This window comes from Bombus vosnesenskii, unplaced genomic scaffold (assembly GCF_011952255.1).
Source record: "Bombus vosnesenskii isolate JDL3184/JDL3185 unplaced genomic scaffold, Bvos_JDL3184-5_v1.1 scf7180000013276, whole genome shotgun sequence".
In the NCBI taxonomy this organism is placed as follows: Eukaryota; Metazoa; Arthropoda; class Insecta; order Hymenoptera; family Apidae; genus Bombus; species Bombus vosnesenskii.
The window spans coordinates 904,080-927,536 of record NW_022882934.1 but is presented as its reverse complement, the minus strand read 5'-3'; the positions used below and the strand labels follow the sequence as shown (position 1 = coordinate 927,536).

The 23,457-nt window shown below is 33.9% G+C and overlaps 1 protein-coding gene across 5 annotated transcripts in view; it reads left to right on the top strand.

Moving 5' to 3' along the window:
• Positions 1-23,457, top strand: part of LOC117231953 (tensin-1-like) — a 277,151-nt gene that overhangs the window by 188,121 nt on the left and 65,573 nt on the right. For all 5 annotated transcript variants that reach the window (XM_033490979.1, XM_033490980.1, XM_033490981.1 and 2 more), the window contains one exon: positions 11,091-11,237. In XM_033490979.1, the coding sequence (XP_033346870.1) occupies positions 11,091-11,237 (147 nt within the window). The remainder of the gene's footprint in view (positions 1-11,090; positions 11,238-23,457) is intronic.

Below are 23,457 nucleotides of genomic sequence, written 5' to 3'. Positions count from 1 at the left end.
GTGTCATACGAATAAAATATTATTTTATACTCGTTTTATAGCTTCGATTATATGTATCCTAACAAAATCAAAAACATACAACGACTATATCATGTAACAATTGATAACAATTCTAATAGAATCAATAAGGATCATTAATGTCAATGAAATTCTCAACTTTTTATAATAATAATAATACAGAGGTATGTAAGCAATCGTAATTGAACTAGTACTCGTTGGCAAGGCCGATCAAGAAGAATCACGCAGGACAAAAAACTTTTTTCTTAGAGCTCGTTAAAAAGTTCCACGGCGGAAATAGACCGCGGCGAGCTACTACGGAATTCCGGGGGATCCAGAAATCCCGGAGGAATCCCATTGCTCCCTTTACGCGAGTTTGCTGCATCGACACCTCCTTTAGAAGACGATAATGGGCAGCCCCTATTTTTTTCTCCCTTCGAGCTCTTTGATAAGAAAATATTCTTACGTTTACACACATTCAAACTCTTTACGAACAATTACACGGATCGTTAAATTTCTGAACGTTTCGATTTTTCCAACTTTACGATTCCTATTATATTCATTATGTTAAAAGTTCGTTATTTTTTCTTAAATATTAGGTTGTCCGGAAAGTGTCTTTCTTTCGCAAACATGTTTTTTAAAACAGTGTATCTTCATATAAACGCGAAACCAAGTCTGTGAAATGTCACGGTGTTTATCTCAAGAAAACACAATGGGTCCTACGTAATTCGATAAAATAATATAATTTATGCGTCTATTATTTTCTCATAAAACGAAATAAACTTTTCGGACAACCTAATACAATTTGTTGTAAGATGTATAAATTATACTGGAATAATTATTTTTCTCTGACAACTTACGAACTGGAAAAGTTAGTAAAGTTGTACGCCTTTTTTGATAGAAATATGTAGATTTTTATATTAACACATAAGTATGTGTATATTCACTTGCACGAATATATGTGTAATTCGAATAATTATATGTCACACTTTTAATACAAAAATGACAATTTGTGTTTCATTTTGATACCGGAAACATAATAATGGTGTCTGTTAGAATTTGCTGTAGTGAAACTGATGTGGTACAGCCGGTGCAATGGATATTTAAATAAATGAATAAAAGATATGTAGTTTAATTAACAGTGATAGATATGAAGAACAGGATAATGAATCGATTAAATACGATGAACAGGATTTAACAAAATTTTACAAAGAATCGAAATGTACAAGAACGGTGAACAGATTGTTAACAGGATGAATAATCGTCGTCAACTTTGAAAGTTGTCACAAGAGATAGTACGCACGGTTCGCATAATTCGAGTGCGTCGTAACTGTCATCCGTTGGAACAAGCGATTATAAATGCAATTTCGAATATCCATTTCGGCTTAAGTTCTATTCGACAAATATTCTCACTTAATGAATTTCAATGATGGTTCATTAAAATTCTGTGCGCGATCGCGAATGTAGGAGAACGATAAGGACGAAGAAGGTAAGTTCAAAAACCGTATGGCAAGAGGCAGTCTAGTAAGATACGAGAACGAAGGACAACGGTTTACCCAGATAGACGGTACTTCCTGTACAAAGGGAAAAGACCGAGACGAGAACAGATGAAGGAGAAGTTATTGATGGTCTCTGCTCTGTGGCATCGTTTATATCTTCCGCACGTACAGTCACCGCTTGAAGTGAATCCGCAGATCGTAGTTCCCTCGTAAGAGTCCATATTTGTTCCTTCGCATCCATCATTTTCCTTCTATTTTCTTTAGAACTCCGTGCGACAACACGTGAACGAGAATTGGCCACTTGTAGAGAATCAAATTGATTCTTCCAGATTTTCTCCTCTTCACCCGAGGTTCTAATAATTCAAAAAATATATATTTATATATTCTAATAACTTGCAATAATTGTGTATACCTGTGCTTTATCCAGTTTCTCGAGAAACAGAATAAAAGTGTTCATGATTTTAGAAAGATACGTACGATCACTACAGTGGCAGTATTTGCACGTTACTGCATTCTTTACTGTGTTTCTGTACTTAATCAAGTTCAAATATATTAAATTTAATGTAATTTGGTACTTTTATACGACTAGAAAAATTTGATACTGTGAAAATAAAATGCAAAGTCCTTTTCCTAACCACTGTAGCGATATTTCTGTAACAATGCACTGCAACAGCACTGCACTGCACTGTAACAGCAATGATATAACACAAAATTCGCGTTTTTTAATTATTAGTATAAAAAGAAAAAAAAAACGACTTTTTATCAAGAAGAAACATTGAAACATTAATGTTATTATTTCTCCTCTTCGTGTTATTGGTATCATAAATGAACGATATGGATTCACAAAGCAAAAGAATCTATTTTCAGGTCGCATCGAAAGGGTCAACCATATCAGCCCTGCTAAATGTTCCTCTTAAAAAATGCATTCTGTTCGCCGCGACGACGATATCGCTGTTGAGAAGAAAGATATGGAACTTATGCCGGTGCTTTCAAAACCATGAAAATCATTTCTACGTTTCTCACGTAGAACTTCAGCACATGAAATGGCGCCGGCGTGATGTATGAAAAATTCAAGAGGAACGAACGAACGAAAAAGTGTTTCGGGTCCGAAATTTGTTCTATCGTGACGATCGTCTCTTCAATTATTTTCCTTGGGGTTCGTACGGGGCCAGAGGGGATGGGTGGGAAAGGAAGAAAGGGTGGTTGTTGAAAAATCGATGAAAATGCGAATGCTGCCCGGTCGTCAAATAACACGGCTGGAACGAGTTATTTACGGTGCGCCAGCGATAGTCGTGGATATACAAATATTTTCCAGGGGTATCCTTCGATATAAAAATATTTTATGTCGTCGTGAGACCCACCATGTTACGGATGCGCCGGCTTATAAACATTATGCATACTGAAGCGTACACGTATATACTGTAGACCGGGCTGTATAAAGCATACGTGACCTCACGTCCTCTGTAAGGTTCAGGTGAGAATACGTCTAGCTCGTGGTAGCACGCTAGCGTAATCGTAATTTTTTCACGAAAGAATACGTCGAAAGAGAGCTCATCTTCCGTGCTCGAGTATTTCTGTGAGAATATTTGACGTGTAGTTTTGAAGTGACATATAAATTTGGCTTATTAAAACTTCCTCGCGTGTCTTATAAACGTGTCAACGTCGATGCACATTTCTTTCGAATCGACTGACTGGCCAAATAAAAATTCATAAAAACGATATGATACGGTCAATATACCGTTTGATATTCAAATAATATGAAATCATGGAAAGTGACTTGCCATATTTCTATTAACGTTTTGTTCCTCTGCGGAAAATTACGAACCTGCGCGAAACTGTATCTAATTTCTATTGTTCTGTAGCTCTGATAGAACTTTAGAGTTAGAGTTCTTGTTTAACGTTACTTGTGAATCGTTCGAATAATTGGAATTCAGTGTGTTTTATCATAAATTCAAAACAAGAAATGGACATTTTTATTTAATATACGTATCTAGTATTATTTACTTTCATTGATATTGTATTATACGCAGTATTATATTACGTAAGTGTTTGTATTTCTTGAAGTTGAATTTGCAACATAAAATGAGGTGAAGTAGTCGATGTACTCGATGTGTTATTTTTCTATTTAGAGTTTTGTACATCTCTGGCCTATGAAAATCTTTCCTATTCTTAAAATTCCTCGGTAGTTCTCAATACATCACGAATTTTTCTACCGCGTTATAAATTTTAAGAAGAAACATACCAGAAACAGATCGATGTCATCTATCAACAATTTTTTGTTATACGCTTCCTTATGTATATATCAACAATAATAGATTAATTATTTTATTATTTTCTTTTAAATTCAATATAGTTGGTAAACACTGGAAAAATAGGAAAATACTTATATTCGACTTTTTTGGTCGCACTTCATTTCGGTAGATACACATAGAACGTTTCAATAAATATAAAAAATAGCTTTGTTTAGTTGCATGATTACCACAATGGAAACACCATAGATATGTAGGTACGCTACTAATTCGAAGCAAAGCAACGCCACATCCAACAAGATGTGATTTGCACGTTCGTAACGGGATTTCGTTCCTGCAGATACAATTGTTCGTCACGTATTGATGAAACTCTGATAAATCGTGTTATTTGGATCTGATTACCTTAAGCGAGGGATTATCTGGGAAATTGCAATTTGTTATTAAATTTCAAGCAACTCTCATTTGCTTGTTTCGTACAATCTGTGTAAATATTTGTTACTGTAGGAAAGAAAACATTTCGTTTTAACTAGAATGAAATATTACAAATTATTATGATACAATTTTATACAGTTATCGTTATGTATTCTTTAAACTCACAAATCAATGTATTTTCAATCTATATGTAATTATTGCCTAAAAGTGATTTGAAAATTCACGCCTAGACAATATGTTCTACGTATCCATAATTATCTATGTGCTTTTTTTTCAAATTGATCTGCTACATAATATGTTATGTGTATATTGTATACGTGTCTATGTGCAGGAACTCATATTTATGTTCGAACATTACGATGTTCGAAAGATTATTGCTTTAAAAATTTTTTTATGATATTATCATTGAATTAATTGGTCCTAATATATTAAGATACTTACTGTAATTTAGTGGAAACGTGATTATTATTTATTGAATGTACGTAGCTTTTTTCATTAAATAATGGCAAAATTTTTAATGGAAAAAATATCTGCAGAGATATACTTATTAAACACTTGATTGGAATACTATTAAAAAAACAAGAATTAAAAAATGTATTCCAATGTATAAAGAAAAAGTTTATAGAATCGTTAATTCCATTTATTCTCAGAGTTTCTCGTTATACAGATATGTACAGGCTACGAGTACTCGTTTATTTCAGGCTCGCCTATTATATCTTCCAAAATGATTTCCAGTATCCTAAATAACTAATGAACGTAAATCTATCTTTACGAACACGTATTTATAACACGTACAATACACTCGCGATATTGTACTAGAAATAATTGATACTAGAAAACTATTCAATATGAAAAGCATGTTTCGCTACGATACGGTAGCAGAGGACAATTAATAATTTAATACAATCGTTGATTTAGTATTATCGATTACGCTTCTAAAATCTTTGTAAGTGGCGCGTTAACATAGTTCGATATAACGATCGAATTCGTAGTTAGAAATTCACGACTGACCGTTGCGAATGATTCGCCGGAGAGTCGAACAATATCTCAAAATCGCTTGAAAGTTCGGGCAGCAGACTTCGCGCGCCAGGAACGACGAACTTTTGCAGCGGATTTTTCTGCGAACGGAGGTACGGCTGCAAGCCATTAAAAGTTCCATGTTGCTGAACGAATTCGATGAACGAAACTTCATCTCGGGCCGGTTCGAAAAGGACCGAAGTGGCCAATAATTGCGATTTATTCGTTCTCTTTCCTCGCGACGTGCCGCCGCGCCGTGTTAATCGAGGCAGCGCTACAACAATGCTTCACCTCCGCCGCGCCGTTGGATTGATTACCTAATTATCGGACAGCCTGTGCGAACACGAAACGGCGAAACCATCCAATTCACGATGTATCGCGACAAAATTTTAGATGAACTGCTACAGAGCAAACAATCAGATCGAACGTTCAAATACGCAACGTTATTTGATTTTATAATTGCTACGTTTGGAGTATACTCTTATCTTTTAATTTCTTTCCTGAGCTTGTAGAAGTAAACTTTAAACTTGTGTTAAAATTTAGATAGAGATAGATGAATCATTTTAGATGCATGTAAATCGCGCGATTATTTTATCTCGGGTGGTTTCACAATTAATCGAGTTTCTCCGCTTTAATGAAAAAATTGTATCACATCGCTAATTTAACAACGTTTTTATTACTTTTGTGTAATTTCAGTTTTCCAGTAGTTGAGTGTTATAACGATATTCCAATTTTTTTTTCTTTCTTTGTTGTACGATTTGTTAATATTGGGTTGGCAACTAAGTGATTGCGGATTTTGTCATTAGGTAGTATTGACGAAATCCGCAATCACTTAGTTGCCAACGCAATATTTATTTTGTCGATCATTAATAGCTATACATGTCTCGAACGAAAGAAAATCGTTTTATTATATTTCACGCTACATTTTTCTGGTTTTATTTCGCACATTTTTTTCGTTTCACATATTTCATTAACACGTTACATATTTCTTACTTTTCAACGTTACCAGTAACATAAGCTTAATTTTTTAAGTATAAAAGTTCGATAGTGCTACAAAAAAATTACTCGTAAATACGAAGCATAATTTCAGTGTAGAGCATGAAGTCGTAAATAAATGATTTGCGTTATTATTATTATATATATTATAAATGAACTATAATTCTAAATTACTCATAGCTGTAAATAAGTATCCCAGAAACGACTACTATGAAATAGCGTACTCTATCGACAATCATCGAAACTAAGAATTTTAAGACCTGCCTAATGTGTGAACTTGTACGCGTCGGTATTATAGGTAATCATTTCCATTCTCTGTTATTGTAAATGAGATTATCGCACATTCCTATTTCAAAATTATTATCACTGTAACGATGTAAATTTTATATTTTTATTTATACACAGTATTTTATTTAATTACAAGCTTCGTAAACTATAAATATGCCATAAATAACAGTTAATGGATTAAAATATATTTATACTTTCTATTTTTATATTTATACTTATATTATATTTATTTATAATATATTATATTTATACTTATATTCTACTTTTATATTTATATACTTTCTATTTATATATATATATCTCTGTATGCATAAACAAGATGCACTAATATATTTTCTTTAAAGAAAAAGATGCAAGAGATAAAATATATTTTAAAAATTTGTAAGAATTTCTAAAAATGTAATAGAATAATAAGAAATATAACAAATATAGCACATATTTTACTTGCTTTAATTGCACACCAGCAAATTTGTAAAATATGTACGACATCGCGTGCAATTTTGTTTACTAAAACAGTTCTTCATAAAAATTTTAATCGTATTTCATTTACCCAAAGGAATTTGTTATTTGGATTTATTCGTCGCAAAGCAACGTGCTTTAACAATAGCCATTGTAATAGCACATTCTTAGAAGAGTATCAATGATTTTCTAAAAAATAGTATGAAATTCAAGACACATCTGAATATACATATAATGGAAATACATGAAAACGTTATATTTGGAGAAAAAGTGTTGTTAGACAATCTGTGATGGATAATGTTTATAACATAACTTCCAATCAACTCTGTCAACCACATTTGCAGAAGCGCAGTACCGTTACCTACAAGTAGTTTGTTTAGTATATCATCAATCAAACGCTAGAAGTAAAGGTCACTCATACATTTTCTCATAAATTCAAATATATTAGCTGTCTTTTATTATTTATTTTGCGATTTATCTATTCATTTCAATTAAAACATTCGAACATTCAACAAGCTAAATTAAGCAACGAGGCAAATCAATTATTTAATTTTAAATAAATATCAATTAGATATTAAGTCGTGTAATACTGATGAATTAACAAGAAAAGCAAAATGTATATTTGTATTTAAAATATATGCATATTCGTCTCTTCTTAATATAAAATAACACGAAGATATATAAATATTATAATAAAAAATATTGAAAATATGTGATAAATCGAACATAATAAACATTTTATAGAATATGAGATATGATAAAAGTGGTGTTTCTTTCTTTCTAGAAAACGACGCTGTAATGAATATATATTCGTGTTTGTAGGTATTGAAAAATATGTATCTTTCTGTTCTATAAAATTGTATTGGGTATTTTCTATCAGTGCTTCGCTTCGGCTCGCCTCACTTTAATTCATCCTACGCTCATCAGTTCGACCTCGCCGAAGATTTACTATCGCTTATAACGAGCTACGATATCTCTTGACATTTCGATGCATTTAAGTGATATTTATGACTTATCTACTTTAATGAGGATGCTATTTTTTCTATACGTGCTGCTTCAAAGACTCGACTCATACAACTGTCATTACCATTCATTGATTTAATCAGAATGATGCAAAATTAAGATAAAAGTGTACATTAATAAGAAGAATTTTTACTTAATTGTGCAGTTCTACGTCGAGCTTCTACTCGTTCCATTTCTTTAATGCTTCATGCAAATTAGTGAAAATTTCTAAATATGTAAAAGAATAATTTTTCTTTATATATACATGTTTATTACATATTCATAATTAAATTATGAAATTATACAAATTATAATTAAATAATATGCTGATCTTAGTACATAATATTGCTCCTTGTATCATTATTATAGGTAAAAGGAAGTTCAAAATGAGATCAGCAGATCTCATATGACTTCCCACTTCTCTTTTTTTGCTCTTAATACGAAAGACAATGCACAACGCTGGGGAAGCCTGGTTTACTTGTAAGGTTTGGACAACGTTGCTATAAAGACAAGAAAACATACAATATGATACAAACAACAGATCTGTTTGCGTTCTAGTAACGAAATTTCGATAATTCAGACATCGAGCGCCTATCGACGAGCAACCCTTCCTACACACCGACCGTTTCACGCGTCTATCATCAAACTTATCGTTGAACCATTATCAAATTACTATTTCTTTTCTACGTGCATGATTCTATATCCATTTCTTTTCTATAATCCCATGTATGATGCTACTATTTTCTAATGCAATTGCACGGACAAATTCTATTACATCGTACGAATGAAACGAGAATTAAAATGAACAGAAAATCAACGTAATCGTGGAATGTAAAATTATTGCACGTAATAAATTATTAAAAATAAGTTATTATCATTTGAAAGTTGAAATATATCGAATTTAATATTTCTATATAATATTCATTACCCTTCTTTTAAACACTTACGACTATATAAACTTATTAATAAAATCTATCGTGAAGAGTTAAGATCCACCGTATATATATTGAAAGTATCCCAACGATATTGCAAGTATCTCATTTTTGAACGTAAAATAAAAGTTCTCTCCTTTCAGGAAAGGGTATACTTTTCTCATTACCATTACTCGCGACCACCGAACAAACTGGCGTTTGAAGAACGTTACGATACACTTCAAAAGGGCGTCTAAGTTTTTGAACATGCACGAAAAAATATGGGAAGGAAAGGCAGGAGGGAGGGAGCAAGCAAACGGTGAAAACTAGTAAGAGCGCATAAAATCGCAAAGGGAAATTCAACGAGCTCCGCAATATCTATATAACACAAGATAACGGGCGAGAACGATGTCGCGAGAGACGTTGCTACTTTATGCTTGAGAAATGTTGCCGGTGCCTGCAGACTGAAACGTAACAAGCTGCTTTGATCTTCTGACCTGACGTACCTTCGAAGTAGCGTATCATTATTCGGTAGACATTTTTATTTAGTATTCAAAAGGGAATGAAAGCTTGCAATTACCATCCGTTTTGCAAATAGTCAGATCCCACGCGGTAAACACGGAGGAAATTGTTGGTATTACGATCTCGACAAGCTCGTCGAGACTCGACGCGAAATCACTGGCGTTTCATTCTTTTAAAAGCTGATAAAATATACCTGCCTCTCTCTAATTTCACAATTGCTGGATAAGTACTCTTATCGCGTGTTAAATTCTTTCATTTAGGATGAAAAACGAACATTTTAAATTCACGTTAAATTTACTTTCATCGATTCTACAAATGTCCGCCTGATATTTGTTCTATTATACATCATTGCTTAGCGCGTTCAACGTGGACATCGCTCAGTCGTTTCTTCGATATATACAGGGTGGTTGGTAACTGGTGGTACAAGCGGAAAGGGGGTGATTCTACGCGAAAAATATAGAATAAAAGATTTTTTTAATTTTCTCATCGAGACAACGATCTACAGTGAGATCCGTTATAACGAGACGTGATAAAGTGCACGCGTACCGAAAGTTCAAAGTCGATTTTCTCGAAAACAAAGCCTCGAACGAAAAATTTTTATTCTATATTTTCGACTTCTTTTTTCGCGTAGAATCACCCCCTTTCCGCTTGTACCACCAGTTACCAACCACCCTTTATATATATCGATTTCGTGTTGACGAACATTTATTATTTATTAGACTGTAGCGGCATATGCGTCTTAGGGCGTTTCGATACGAAAATGCCTCACATAGTTGTTTTGCCACAGAGGATTAACACTGTACGACGCACATAATGTAATGAACAAACTCTGGACAAAGCAATTTCGCTGCAACCTACAACCGGCGACAAGTTTAAACCTTCCGCTACCCCCTTCGACCAGTATAAATAGACGACCATGTTCTCCAAGATTCAGTCAGTCGAACGAATAAGTATAACGAATCTGAATATTTTGTATTCTACATTTTAAAATATCTGCAAATATAGTTAATTAAATCAACTCGTCTCGTTATTAATTTAACCAACAACAAGTCTCACCGTCCACCACAAGGCGTATCATTAAGCATATGTATAACATAAAACTGCTTAGTAAGCAATGTGTATAATACAATGAAACTGATTATAATCGAAGTGATTAAATTGTTTCGGTAATAAAAGAGAAAAATAAAATAGTACAAATCTAAATGGGATCTACGATTGTTGCATTCAATTTCTGTTTCGCTTCTTATTTTCTATGCGTCCATTTCGTGCTTCAGCATACATATTTTGTCATTTATTTTAATGAAAAGGCGCCTGTGATATATGTGTGTATGTACACTCTTTATAATTAAGCTGTTACTATCAACGTAAAGGTAATGTAAAAGTCACACGTTGCTAGGTCCTTTCAAAATCATGAAAGATACACTCGTTTACGTAGAACACATCGAAATCCAAAATAGCAGTGTGTGATTATCATTACTTTTAAACATCAATGATTGATTAAACTTAGAAATGAAATTAAACCTAAGAATAAAAAGCTATTATTTGTTTTGAAATTAAGAAGTGTTTAGAGAAAAATTGTTCTCTTTTGCTCTTACAAGAACGCGTGTACTTAATCTGCCCTAAAAAAAAAAAAAGAAACTGTAGCACAAACATGTAAGAAAATATAAACTGATTTGAAAGTATAAACAATTATCGGCTTTGTTTTTCATTTTTTTCAGTGCGTGCAAATGGCGCACGCGTTAAGGCGCATCTCGTACGCAACCTGTGAACCTCAGCACGCTCAATTCAGCTTCCTCGCCCGAGAGCCTAGAGCGCACTTCAGCATACAATATTGCCACTCTTTTATCACCGAATCTGCAGAACAGGTTAGTGCACTTCATTTCCCAGTTTTCCACGGTAACTCACATTTACAGTTATATATATACATCGGCGTATGAAACAATTTTAGCGCAGCGTTTGATGAATTATTCACCAAATATACGTATATATTGATCGTAAAGCTAAGAAACAGAATAACATAGCCAATAACTTTTCATATCGCTCGTCTTACGTCGCTCAAACGTACTCGATAACCATGATAACACTATATTATATTCATATTAGATACCTTAAATAAAATTAATTCTACGGTATAATAAATTTTAATTTATATTAGGTCTATTTATATTACGCTTATAATTATAATTTATATTAAATCTAAGATAGTATTTTTACTCCTTAAATATTCAGAATACAGTACGCAATGTATTTTCCATTTCCTTGTTACGCAATTATTTATCAACGCGAAGATCTTTCACGTAACGAACGCCAAAGGTAAATAAAAGAAAATTCTCCACATCTGCTTTCTACGTACATACGTGTGTACCTACGTATGACTGACACAAGCTGCAATGACGCACTCCGGATGAGAAAAGAAACAAGGGAGGAAAAAAGAGAGTCGTAAGTTGTCCTTGGTGATATTGCAATAGTGCATCGCCATCATTCAGGACAAATTGCACCGACACACGGAAAGGGCACAAGCGCGTGTAGGATATTACTTGTCGTAAAGATCCGCTATGCGAATAAATCGTGCACACGCGTCATAAGTTTCTGATGTGCCCCGCAAACCTGTACGAAATTTGTTTTAAATCGAACACCGTTACTTCTTTGACGAGTTCTTAGCATTAAGAAAACCAAATGTGATTGCTCGAACTTTGTACTCGATTCTCGTAGACACGCCCCATACTCGCTGTATACAAAGATATTTATAAAAAAAAAAAAAAAAACAAAAAGAAAACTCTTCTTCTTGCACGTTTTACGTCGCATCGACTGCGAGATCATTAGCGACGCTGTTGGGCCTGGATGGATTATATTTTGAAGTATACGTTTGTTTCTTTTAAGGTAGTTTATCGTATTCCTTACGCGGCGATGTTACAACTGTGTCCGGTTTTATATTGTATTTCTGTCTCTTTGTGGTTTTGTTCTTATGCGTGGCAGGCACGTATAATACATGACAAAAAATGAAAAATAAAAGGTAAACGAAACGGAAAAGGAAAGAGGTGAGGTAGGTAAAGGGGAGTATAGCAACCCCATAAAGACAGGAGTCCTGTTTGCAGCTCGTTGCATTGTCGAGGTACCATTAGTGTTGCCATTCTGAGCAGCAAGTACGTGGTAAGTACTCGGCACATCGCAGAAATACACAAACACGTAGCCAACCGTCCAACAACCCCATCCGGCAACCAAAGACGCCCCTTCTCTCTCTCTCTCTCTCTCTCTCCCTTCTCTCCCTCTCTTCTCTTGCACCATCGTTGAACGTGCATAAGCGGCAATTATGCAAAGCAAGAGGCTTCCATAAACGTCACTACTGTCGATTAAACAGGAGTGTCGGTCGGAGATTGTTGCCAGCTACCGTGATTTCGACCGATCTTCGAATCGATCTCTCGGCCGCTTAATTAGCGTGGACACTTTAAACCTGGCAACTTACATCGATGCGCGATCAAGCGCGAATCTTTTTGCCCGTTTATTTTTCATAAACGCTAGTCGAGTTCGTTTATATTCAATCCCAATGGCCGCGTAATACTCCGTAATTGAAGCGACGAACAGTTCGTGAAGAAAATTAATTTAATGTACACGCGTGTCGAATTCAAGGAACGTGTATCGTGTACGTCGTTACTGTTGAGATGTAGAGTGTGAGATTTAAAGTAAACCTTTCCCTCTTGGCCATCGATTCCACGATTATTCGATATATAACTGACACGAATAATTGCAAAATCGAATAGCAATGGAATAATATTTATAGATGTTTCCATTCAATGAAGAAACAAGCTTCTTTCCGACGAAACTTTCCGACTGGATCACAGTAGAAGGAACAATACTTTTTTAAGAACAGAACCAAAACTGATACTTATTTATCCGTGGAAGAAGACTGGCGTTCCTAATTAGACAATTAATATCGAAGTATCGATAATTAATTCTTTGGCTGGCCGTATGTACTTGGTCTGCGAAAATATAGAAATTAATATTTCGCTGTAGACAGTTTCTCAGGAAGATACAGACGGTCTTTCGTTGAATTTTAATTGGTTAATTAATTAGTAACGAGGAACTGCTTCTCGTCAAGGTAAATAAACGAACGCGAGAGATAGCGGCGAGGAGGACGGCTTGGAAATTACCTTACGTTCTTTTGATAAACAAATAGACTTTCGTACGGAATTAACGCGAGAAATTCCAACCGACTGTCGCAAAGACACATAAAAATATCGCGATGTTTCCGGTCGTGAGGAAAGTAATTCGTCTCGGGTGGGAGTGCCCTATTAAAACTTGTTGAAAGTGTGACAAACGTTCCAGCTAATTAGATGTCTTTGCGTGTTTCCTCATTCGTCAGACGACGCGATATTTTCAGCGCGATTTGCACGGGCCGGCAATTAGGAGGACGAACAGAATATAACAAAACGTATCTATTTTGCCATCGTGCTGTCTTTTCACACCTTACAGAGCATTCCTGTCTCATCCATTCGTGTAATTTCAGTCAGTTCACGTGCCACGGACAAATTACTTTCCACAGTGTACTCGCGAGTTTAATGGAAACGTAAGCGCGCGAGTTGCGTGCCGATCACATTGTTTTAATCTCACCAATTCTTCTTCGGACGTTTCAATTTAGATTAAAGGATAGAAAATTAATTGCTCAATCGCCTATTTATCCTTTGTCATACCTTCCTGCTATTTGTATTATGATAATTATCTTTACCAAGTCAGAAGAACTTTATTTGTCCGGTCAGTAGCTTAGAAACTAAACGATCTAAGGATAAAGAATTGTTCGAACGATAGAATTGTTTTATAAGAGCTGATACTATAAATGCTAATTTTACTGTTACATATCCGTTAGTAGATTATGGATTTTTTCACGCATTTATGTTAAATTTAATTAATTTAATATTGTATAATAGTAATTAATAAATAAATTTAATAATATATAAAATATATAAGACGCAGTACTCGTCGTAATTTTCAGTAGACAAAACAAATTACTGCGTACATTCCATCCCTTTAGCTTTCTACACAAAAACATGAAATTGCGTAAAAATCCGCTGTATTAATTTTTAAAAATGTATTACATTATTCCATAATATTCCACGATGCACAGGTGTAATAATAACGAAAAGAAGAATCACGTTGTGTTGATCTTTTCATAATTTTATAATTGAATTGCACCTTGCAAAAATAAGAAGATGTCCAGATATTTTTCAGTAATAAGGTACGTGTTACTTTCAAGCGATATGGCATTCTAAAGGATTCACGAAAATGAAACGTATAATGAGGGACACGCGCGCCTACACACACAGACATAATAACAGTTGTGTAATAAAAATATATACAGTTAACAACATACTTGCGATAGAACCATAGTCATAAATAATGATTAAAACCGTCGTTAGGATGTCACATCTGATTTTATTGCAATTAAGATACCTCTTAAGTCAGATATCGCGGTTAATGAATCCGCTTCTTAACGAAGTATGATAATTCGTAAGAATTCACAATGCTTATCTCACGGATAATGATCTTGACATTTTCTTCAGACATTACACCCTTGCACATAATATCTTTGCACGTACAACGCTTTCGTCATTATCTGCTATCGGATCGTCAATCTTCATTACATCCCCGATTATCTGGAGCAGCCTTGATTTTCATACTAACACGAGAATACTTTAGTGTGTGGTATCTTACACGCATGAGATAATGCTGCACGATTAAACCATCATAGCGTAAAATCTTGCTCTTATACATTGTAAAAAACGTAAAGCGTAAATGTTAAGTATAATGTAAAAGTGTAAAATGCTAATGTAGAAAAAAACAATGACTAATATAAGAAGCGTAAAATCGTCTACAAAAATAATATAACAAGGTGTGAGATAAGAACGCGTACAGTTCCATTAGGACTTTAACTTTCTTTTTATATTCTCTTAATATCCTTAATTTTGAAAATGAAATGTACTTACGCAGCAGTGACAAAAAACTGCTTTTAAATTCATTCACTGGTATCGTTGAATTGTGGGAAACTTGCAATAATGTACGGCAAACAGGTAGTGCTTATAAATGATATTAAGATACTTCCGTAATTCTATTCTAACTGTATCAATTAATAACATTCTAATTCATAATAGCATTTTAATAAAAATAGTACTCTTATTCAAATTATTTTATAATTGTAAAACATTGCAAGACATTCAATTCGTATATTGAAAACGAAGAAAATATAGCAGAATTACGTGTTTCCTTTTGTTCTTCGAATAAGTAGAAAAATTCAAATGGCAGCCACTCGATATTTTTAGTGTCTCGATATTTTATTACTGTAGAGACATAATGAAACCACATTGGAGAATGCCATTATATAAATATATGTATAGCAAAAGAACGATTGTTAGAATAGAGAGACAAATGCAGCCCGTTATCGATTTTCCAAGACAGAAACTAACACGAAAACCGTAACAGTGGATTGTGCTATAATGAATTGGAATCTCTAATTGGACAGCAAAGGATCAACGTGCGAGACACAAGTTCCTTGGACACGCAACGAAGGAAGCACGAAGAGCAGAGGCAAAAGCTGCGAGTCGGAGACCTGTTATACCGTGAGGGATTGGACTGCAATCGTCCGGTCGTTGACACGTCTCTGTAAGTTGTGCAAAAATCTCACCAATGGTACAGCTGTTCTCTCCGAGAACCAGGAACAGCATTAAGGAAGTCTGATCGTCGTCGATGAGCGACCAGGACACGATTCCCTTGCGTGAAGAACAGCTTCCACGTATCGACGTGATCCTCCTTCGGGAGTCAGCTTATCCTCTACTACGCGCTTATCAGATTACCAAGGACCCGATCTCACGGTGGATGACGCTGTCTTGGATCAATTAACCCAATCTACGTTCCGATGGTAGCACGGAAAATCGATACGATCGATTGGATAATTATTCGGCTAACTATGTTTCACACATAGTTCGATAATACGATACTTTTAATATGAAACGTTATGAAAATTAAGTTCTCGATATTAATTAATCGATGTTCATCGTTCAAATCGACTTCATCGAATCGACAGATGTTCAAGTATATCGCTTGACAATATTTCGAGAAGTATCGTCAGTCATTGTCTTACGTAGCAAGTCATTTATTCATAATTGGATAATTTATCGTTGATTATTTGCATTTTGACAGGTACAATATCATTTTGCATAGAATATCAGATTCATGAATATTTATAGTAGATGATAAATATATTGGATAATATTATATTTTGTATGAGATTGATATTGCAGATCCTAATTTTCTCTTTAAGGGATAAGATACATATTGAATGCACGATAACTGATCATTTGCAATTCGATGATTATCGAAAAAGAGTATATATTCTTTATATGCATATCAAGTTCGTATATTCGAATTATTGTTGGTAATTAAAGTGAAATTTTTGTTTGACAAAGAAAGTAAGGAATAAATCTAGACACACGCAAGACTATTCATATACGATTATACACGTGTATGACAAAATTACAAAAATCACTCCACTAATTAAAGCAACAGAATGGTGTACTTTATGCAGGCAAATGTCTTGAGGCTCGCATTAGTAATGAATTCATCAGGATGCGATTACAACAGTTATACGCTTGAAAACAAAAATTGCTTGACCGTATTTATCATCTTCATCGTGAAAACCATCGGGATATGCAACGAGATGTCTGACGTTCTGGATGACTTTAAGAAATGGTTGGTGGGCAAGAGATACGAATCAGGAAATGAAGGTCTCTTAACAACAAGCGCAAGCTGAGTTACATCACCCGGTCTTCATCATCGTGACTTTTTCATTCTTGCTATCAAATTTGCTCTACCAGAATGCTATAATCTGTAGGTGAGAAACATTCAAATTACTAAACGCGGAGCAATTCTCTGATGAATATAATTTCTGTTGACAATGTCTAACATACATAGCACTGATAATATCTTAAATATTTCGTGCAAATAAATGTTATTATATACGTATCACAAATTTAAAATGAAAAATATAGATGTGACGTTCGTACAACTTAATTGAAAAGAGTTTACTGAACGGCATTTCAATTAACTGTTAAAACGACATAATAATGACATATTGTATTTAAACAAGCAAATCATTGTTTGAGACTACTAAAACTGATTACTTTTAATAATATGGAGAGAAAATGAATTTATTTAACTTAAACGCCAATTTAAACTGTAATTACAATTTTCAACCAAAGCCAAAGTTACATTGCATTTAAAAAAAAAATATGCGATCTATTCGAAGAAATGATTAACATACATATACATATATATTTTTTATTATGACTTTTTAGTGGTGCATATTTTTTCTATTTGGAATATAAATTTTTCTGCTTTAAAAGGTTCAAATCACCATAATACACTGTCTTATTATTTTCTTCTGCTGTTTTCGTAGACAAGAATATTTTTATTAGAAATTATAATATTTCTGCCTTATCCACTATGATCGATTGCATATAATTATTATCTGCTTCATGTTAGAACAGACTATTATCATTCGCTGTAAAATGTCTGCTAAAGAACTGAAGTATAATTTCGTAGGTTCAATTACACCTGATTATATGTATATTATAGGGTATTTAACATATTCAAATTTTAAAGCTTAAAAAAATGCTGTAAGTACATATTGTCTATGTTATAAAGTGAGTACACATACTATTATCAACGACTATGATACGATAAAGACATGCTGCTCGTTTTGGTCCAATTTTTAAAAAGTTCAATATTTAATAATGGCAAATAATACGAGAAACACTAAAATTTTGTGTAAATTAGTTTTTCGAACTCATTTCTTGCAATATAACAATTTCACCTATTATAGGAAATAAAATAGGAACGAATTCATGTTGAATAAGACGAACAAGATCAACGTTCACAAATTCACAATTTATTAATATAAGCGAACACTGTATATATATATATATATGTAGAGGACTGATTTATAAACGACAAATGTAATTTTATATATAACTTCTCACAATTATAAAACCACCCTAAAATATTTCATTTGTATACAAATACGAAATACAGGATTTGATAAGACGAGGCACAATAATTGTAACATTTGTATGTAACAAACATACTTAGTGATAAAATTGGCTAATTGTTTCATACATACACACAGATAAACACATAAACCTGATAAATTCAATGAGTCAGTGAAGACGACTCTTGATCATTCTGCAGTAAATACAAAATATGTTTAAATGGAAATCTGTCTAGCCGTGAAGAAAGTTTGGAACGTGGTGCTAAAGGATAACAAGCCGGTAGTAGAACTCCTTTAATTATTGACTTTAAAGCTGCAGGCGTATCAGACGCAGCCCAAAGGATTTCGCACTGTACACGTGTTTCGAGGACGTTTAGGGTAATAGGTCGGCTAATACTGTACTATCCAAGCTCTACTCTCGCAGGAAACAGTCTTCCACTAAACTGCATTTGTCATTAAGAGTACTGAGACGATATCGTGCGCTGACTTCCAGCAAACGCGTAATATTTTGATCAAATGTGTAATAATTATGATTAATTGCTTCCTTAAACTATACAATTTTTGTTTCCTCTTTATATATATAAGCCAATCTTTTTAGCTGATATAATGATATAAGTCCCGAGTAATTAGGATCATAGCATTTTAGCTTCTTCTAGTGAAAAGACCTCTTTTTCCTTGCCTGGACTCGATTGACCAGGGGCTTTTTAATCTTCGAAAGTCTTGCTGTTGCAGCGGTAGTTGCACGAGAGGGTTGCAGTGCGTTTCTAGTTTGCTGTGACGTTTTATACTCTTTTTTTGGATAGTGTTTGCTATGAAGGGGATGCCGAGGTCATCGTGGAGAATTTGATTCGATACGTGCCACGGTGCATTGATCATTGAACGGAGTATTTTTGATTGGCCTCTCTGTAGAATGGCAATGCTATATTTATTAGGACATCCACAAAGTTCTATTCCGTATGTCTATATCGATATTAATATTATTTTTTCATATGAAGATTTTGTTCTCCAATGGTAATTTTCATCTTCGATCTATTAGCCAATATTTTACGTATATCTTTGATTGTTCGATCAATCTGATTTTGTTTTATTAACGTGTATTCCCTTCGGTTAAGATTCCAGATGTAGTCACAAGTATCGGACCGATGTCGCTTCCGGTATTCTCGCGTTGTTAAGAAGAGGGCATTGACTTTTTCTTCAGGAGAAAGTTACCTGCACTGATTTGGTCTCGTTACCTTTGATTTTCCATTTACCAGCTCCGAAGCAGGTTTAGATGGTCTTGCAGACGCGAGGATGCAGTATGTGGGTCCTCGTGACTTGCAATTATCGTTGTGTCATTGGCAAATGTTAGCGATATCGTGTTTAACGTAGGTAGATCCGAAGCGTATAAAAGATACAACCTAGAAAACGACGTAATTTTAATTAAGATAATTTGAATTAAGAAAATATTTTCCGTTGATTAAATGTAAGGTGAAGGAATATATTACTGCGAAACGTTTCGCATATTTCACTGTTATGGGATATTCAAGATAAAAGGAGAAAATTGTTTAATTGAATTGAAAAGGAAATGTAATAACAAAAGTCACTGCTCTGTTGCTAATTGTGTTTGTACAAGTTGAATAACTTTTACTCTGCTTTCTTCATTAATGTTCCGGTAAGGAAAAGCTTCCTAAAAACCTTGTGATTGCATAAAGATACTTATTAAAATTGAAATAATCGAGTCTGCTGAAATATACACAATAGTGTTATAAGAGAACAAAGATCATGTCCCTTAAATAATGTTTCAATTACTGAAATGAAATTATTTAACTTGATTTTTCAATTGCAACAATTCAAATTAATTTCTTGGAAATATTATCTCTTCTATCTTGTCAATTCGTAATCTGTACTTCCGTCTCATCTTTTTCTACTAGGAACGAACAGAACGTTTGTAGAAAAAAAATCAATTAACTAAAAGTTCATCGACGACAATAAGACGTATCCAATCGTTCGATCGCAAGCAGTGGGCAGCTCCTGAATCCCTGTTATCGACTACGATGCCGGAAGTGTATCGAATACTGCCAGAGGACTTTGTATCCAACGCGCGTATCTCGGAGTATTTTGGGTAATTGAGCGACTAATAGATCGACGAAAGTGCCCGCTCACTAGGGATCTGGTCCGAGGTATTGTACGTGACCGATCCTCTCCGCTTCTGGCGAACAACCGCCGCAGGTTTCAGGTGGAAACTAGAACTTCTGTCGTCGTTTAAAGCTGAAGCGCCGTTTATCTCATTCTCCGCCCCTTCAAACTTCTCTTTTCCGTGTAAAACATTGAATCTAGCTTTATTTCAACTTGTAAGTAGTAAATAGAGTAAAGAAACGACACTCAAGGAATATATATTTTTTCCTCTTCTGCGGATGCATAGTTTCTCCTTGAAAAGCATGATCTTTCTGAATAAGGTGATAGAACATCGATGAAGATCAAATCAAGACAACAGATATTTAATAAACTCGTACGGTTGCAGTGTCACAGAGGTACGTTCGATCAAGCAAATTTGCAACAAATTTTAATCACGATTAGTATTATTGTTGAAGTAACATTCGAATGACAGCAAAAATGATTTATAATGTACGTTCGATATACATACGTACAATGATTATCAGTTTGAGTAGTTACATTGTACAATCGTTGCACACACATACAAATGACAGTAATATTCACGAAGGAACAAGGTACTACGGTTTAAAATAATAGAACGTAACATTTTAAATCATTTGGATATCTGTTCGAAAGATTTTGAGGAAAGAAAGAAGAACCTTTAAAAATAGCAACACAGTCTCAACTATTTTATAGTTTACAACTTAACCTTTACCTTCGTCTCCGGAAGAGTTTCAACTTCCTTCCTCGTACCTACCTGGCGTCTTGCTCGCCTTCTTAAAATTCAAATTAATGCGGCCGCCCGCTTTTTAAAATTCCCCGCGATGCATGTGAAATATTACTTAAAATATCTCAACGCTTCGAGTCATTTTTAACACGGTAATAATAAATGATTAATCTTAATTTTCAATTATACGTGGAAAAAAGCGTTCACCGTATTAGCATAAGATTACGCTCGGCGAATGGCCGATTTTTCGAAAACTTTTGGCCATAAGGAAATATCTTTGGCCACATGGAAACGCACCGGTACACAAACTCGTTCGCCATTATTTATCAAAGAGGAAGAGGAAACAGCGAATCATTATTCAGAGCATCGCTGTTTAATTACACACAGCGGTTGATTTCATCTTCTGACGATCTCCTGACAAAAAAGAAAAAAGAAAAAAGATTCGTGTACACAGGATGGAAGGGTCAACGGCAATTCAACAGTGCACAATACGTGTAAAGCCAGCTACGAAATTTCGCATAATATAGGCCCTAGCTAGCAGGTATCAGGAACGCGCGATGAATTATGTATACTAACTTGAATAATATAATTCAAATAACCGGCTATCGGTATATTGAAATTAGTAGCTACAGGTATTCCTCAATCGGTATTAACCAATGATTATTAATACCGATTAAATTTTGTTTTTGCTTGTACTTCAAATTATTACTTTATAATGACCTGCTTTGAAGGCGTGCATTAAAAGAAATATTTTAATTGAAGTACATTGTAATAGAGATTTAATACATGTTGCATACCGTTCCAATATTTGAATAATATTCATGTGAGTATAGTATTATATAATTAATTTATTTTATATAATAATGTTAGTTTGCTATTTCAATATACTATATAGTTTGTCTAGAAAATTAGGCGAATTCACGTAGGTATATTTGATAAATTTTCAAACGCGATTTTCTCTGACTCGAAATTTTCAATGACTTTGTTTGTACTACGAATTTATATTTATGGTGTCTATTAATGCAAATTATTTCTATAGATTTTCATTTTTATTTCTATTTTTATGGAATAATGTTTCAAATGCTAATATATTCATTAGAAGTGGGAGAAAAAGATTTTAATCTCTTTAATGAGCTAAGAATTCATCGGTTACATTTAATATATCGTACAATATGTATATCTACAAATGTATGAACGTAACTCACTACCGAAGTTCCTTTTCTGATATAAACAATGCGATCTCGTCAAATGCCACGAAATTTGACGATACCGCAGAGATTCATCGCTGCAATTAATGACAGCTCAATATTGAGATTCCACGAAACCACAGAATGCTTATCATCAGCAATGTCCCAGCAGCCTCAGGATCGTGGATCCCCTAATTTCAATTTTGTGGAGTTCAGCTATAGCGAGAGCAGAACTTTGCAGTATTTAGGACGGAATTTTGGGAATTTAAGTATCTTTTACTGTTAATATTTACGATCAATAATCTGTGATAAAAATTCTATACCATCTGTAGAAATAATCGACATTTCTGTACGATATATTTATCTTGTTCGTCCTGTACAAAAAATATATCATTATATATATATAATGTTTATAATATTATATATTTTTGTTTAATTAATTGCGTCATTTGATGAATTAAAACATAGGAAGATACAAAAATTTGATGTACAGTAAAAATAAGTGCCAATATCAGGTGTACGTGTGCAATGCCTATGTAATACAAGAATAAAATTATTGAAATAAAAATAAGTGATAATAGTTGCGTTAGTAGCAACTTATTTATCGTAATTAGGCTGTCAAAAATAGAAAAATACAAACATTAAAGAAGAGATATATTTATTACTAAATTATTATATGCTGAAGAAAGAATAAGTAACTCTATTTGTATGGAAAGTAACAAAAAAGTAGAATGAAAATGAAACGGCGAAAGCACCATTAATTTTGTCATTATTTCAAACGGACGAAGTATAAAAATATAAAACGAACATAACAGTTTCAAATCGAAATTGAACTTAACGAAAACATAATTCAAAATCATGTGTCTCGTGCAGTAATTTTCTCCTCATTGCTTCGAGAGACGCGTCAAGCCATAGAATTAATTGGGGATAAAATTGAGCAATTTACATGTTGTGCAGCTGCTAAACGTTCAGAAAGCATACTTTCGTTGGCTTGCAAAGTGAAC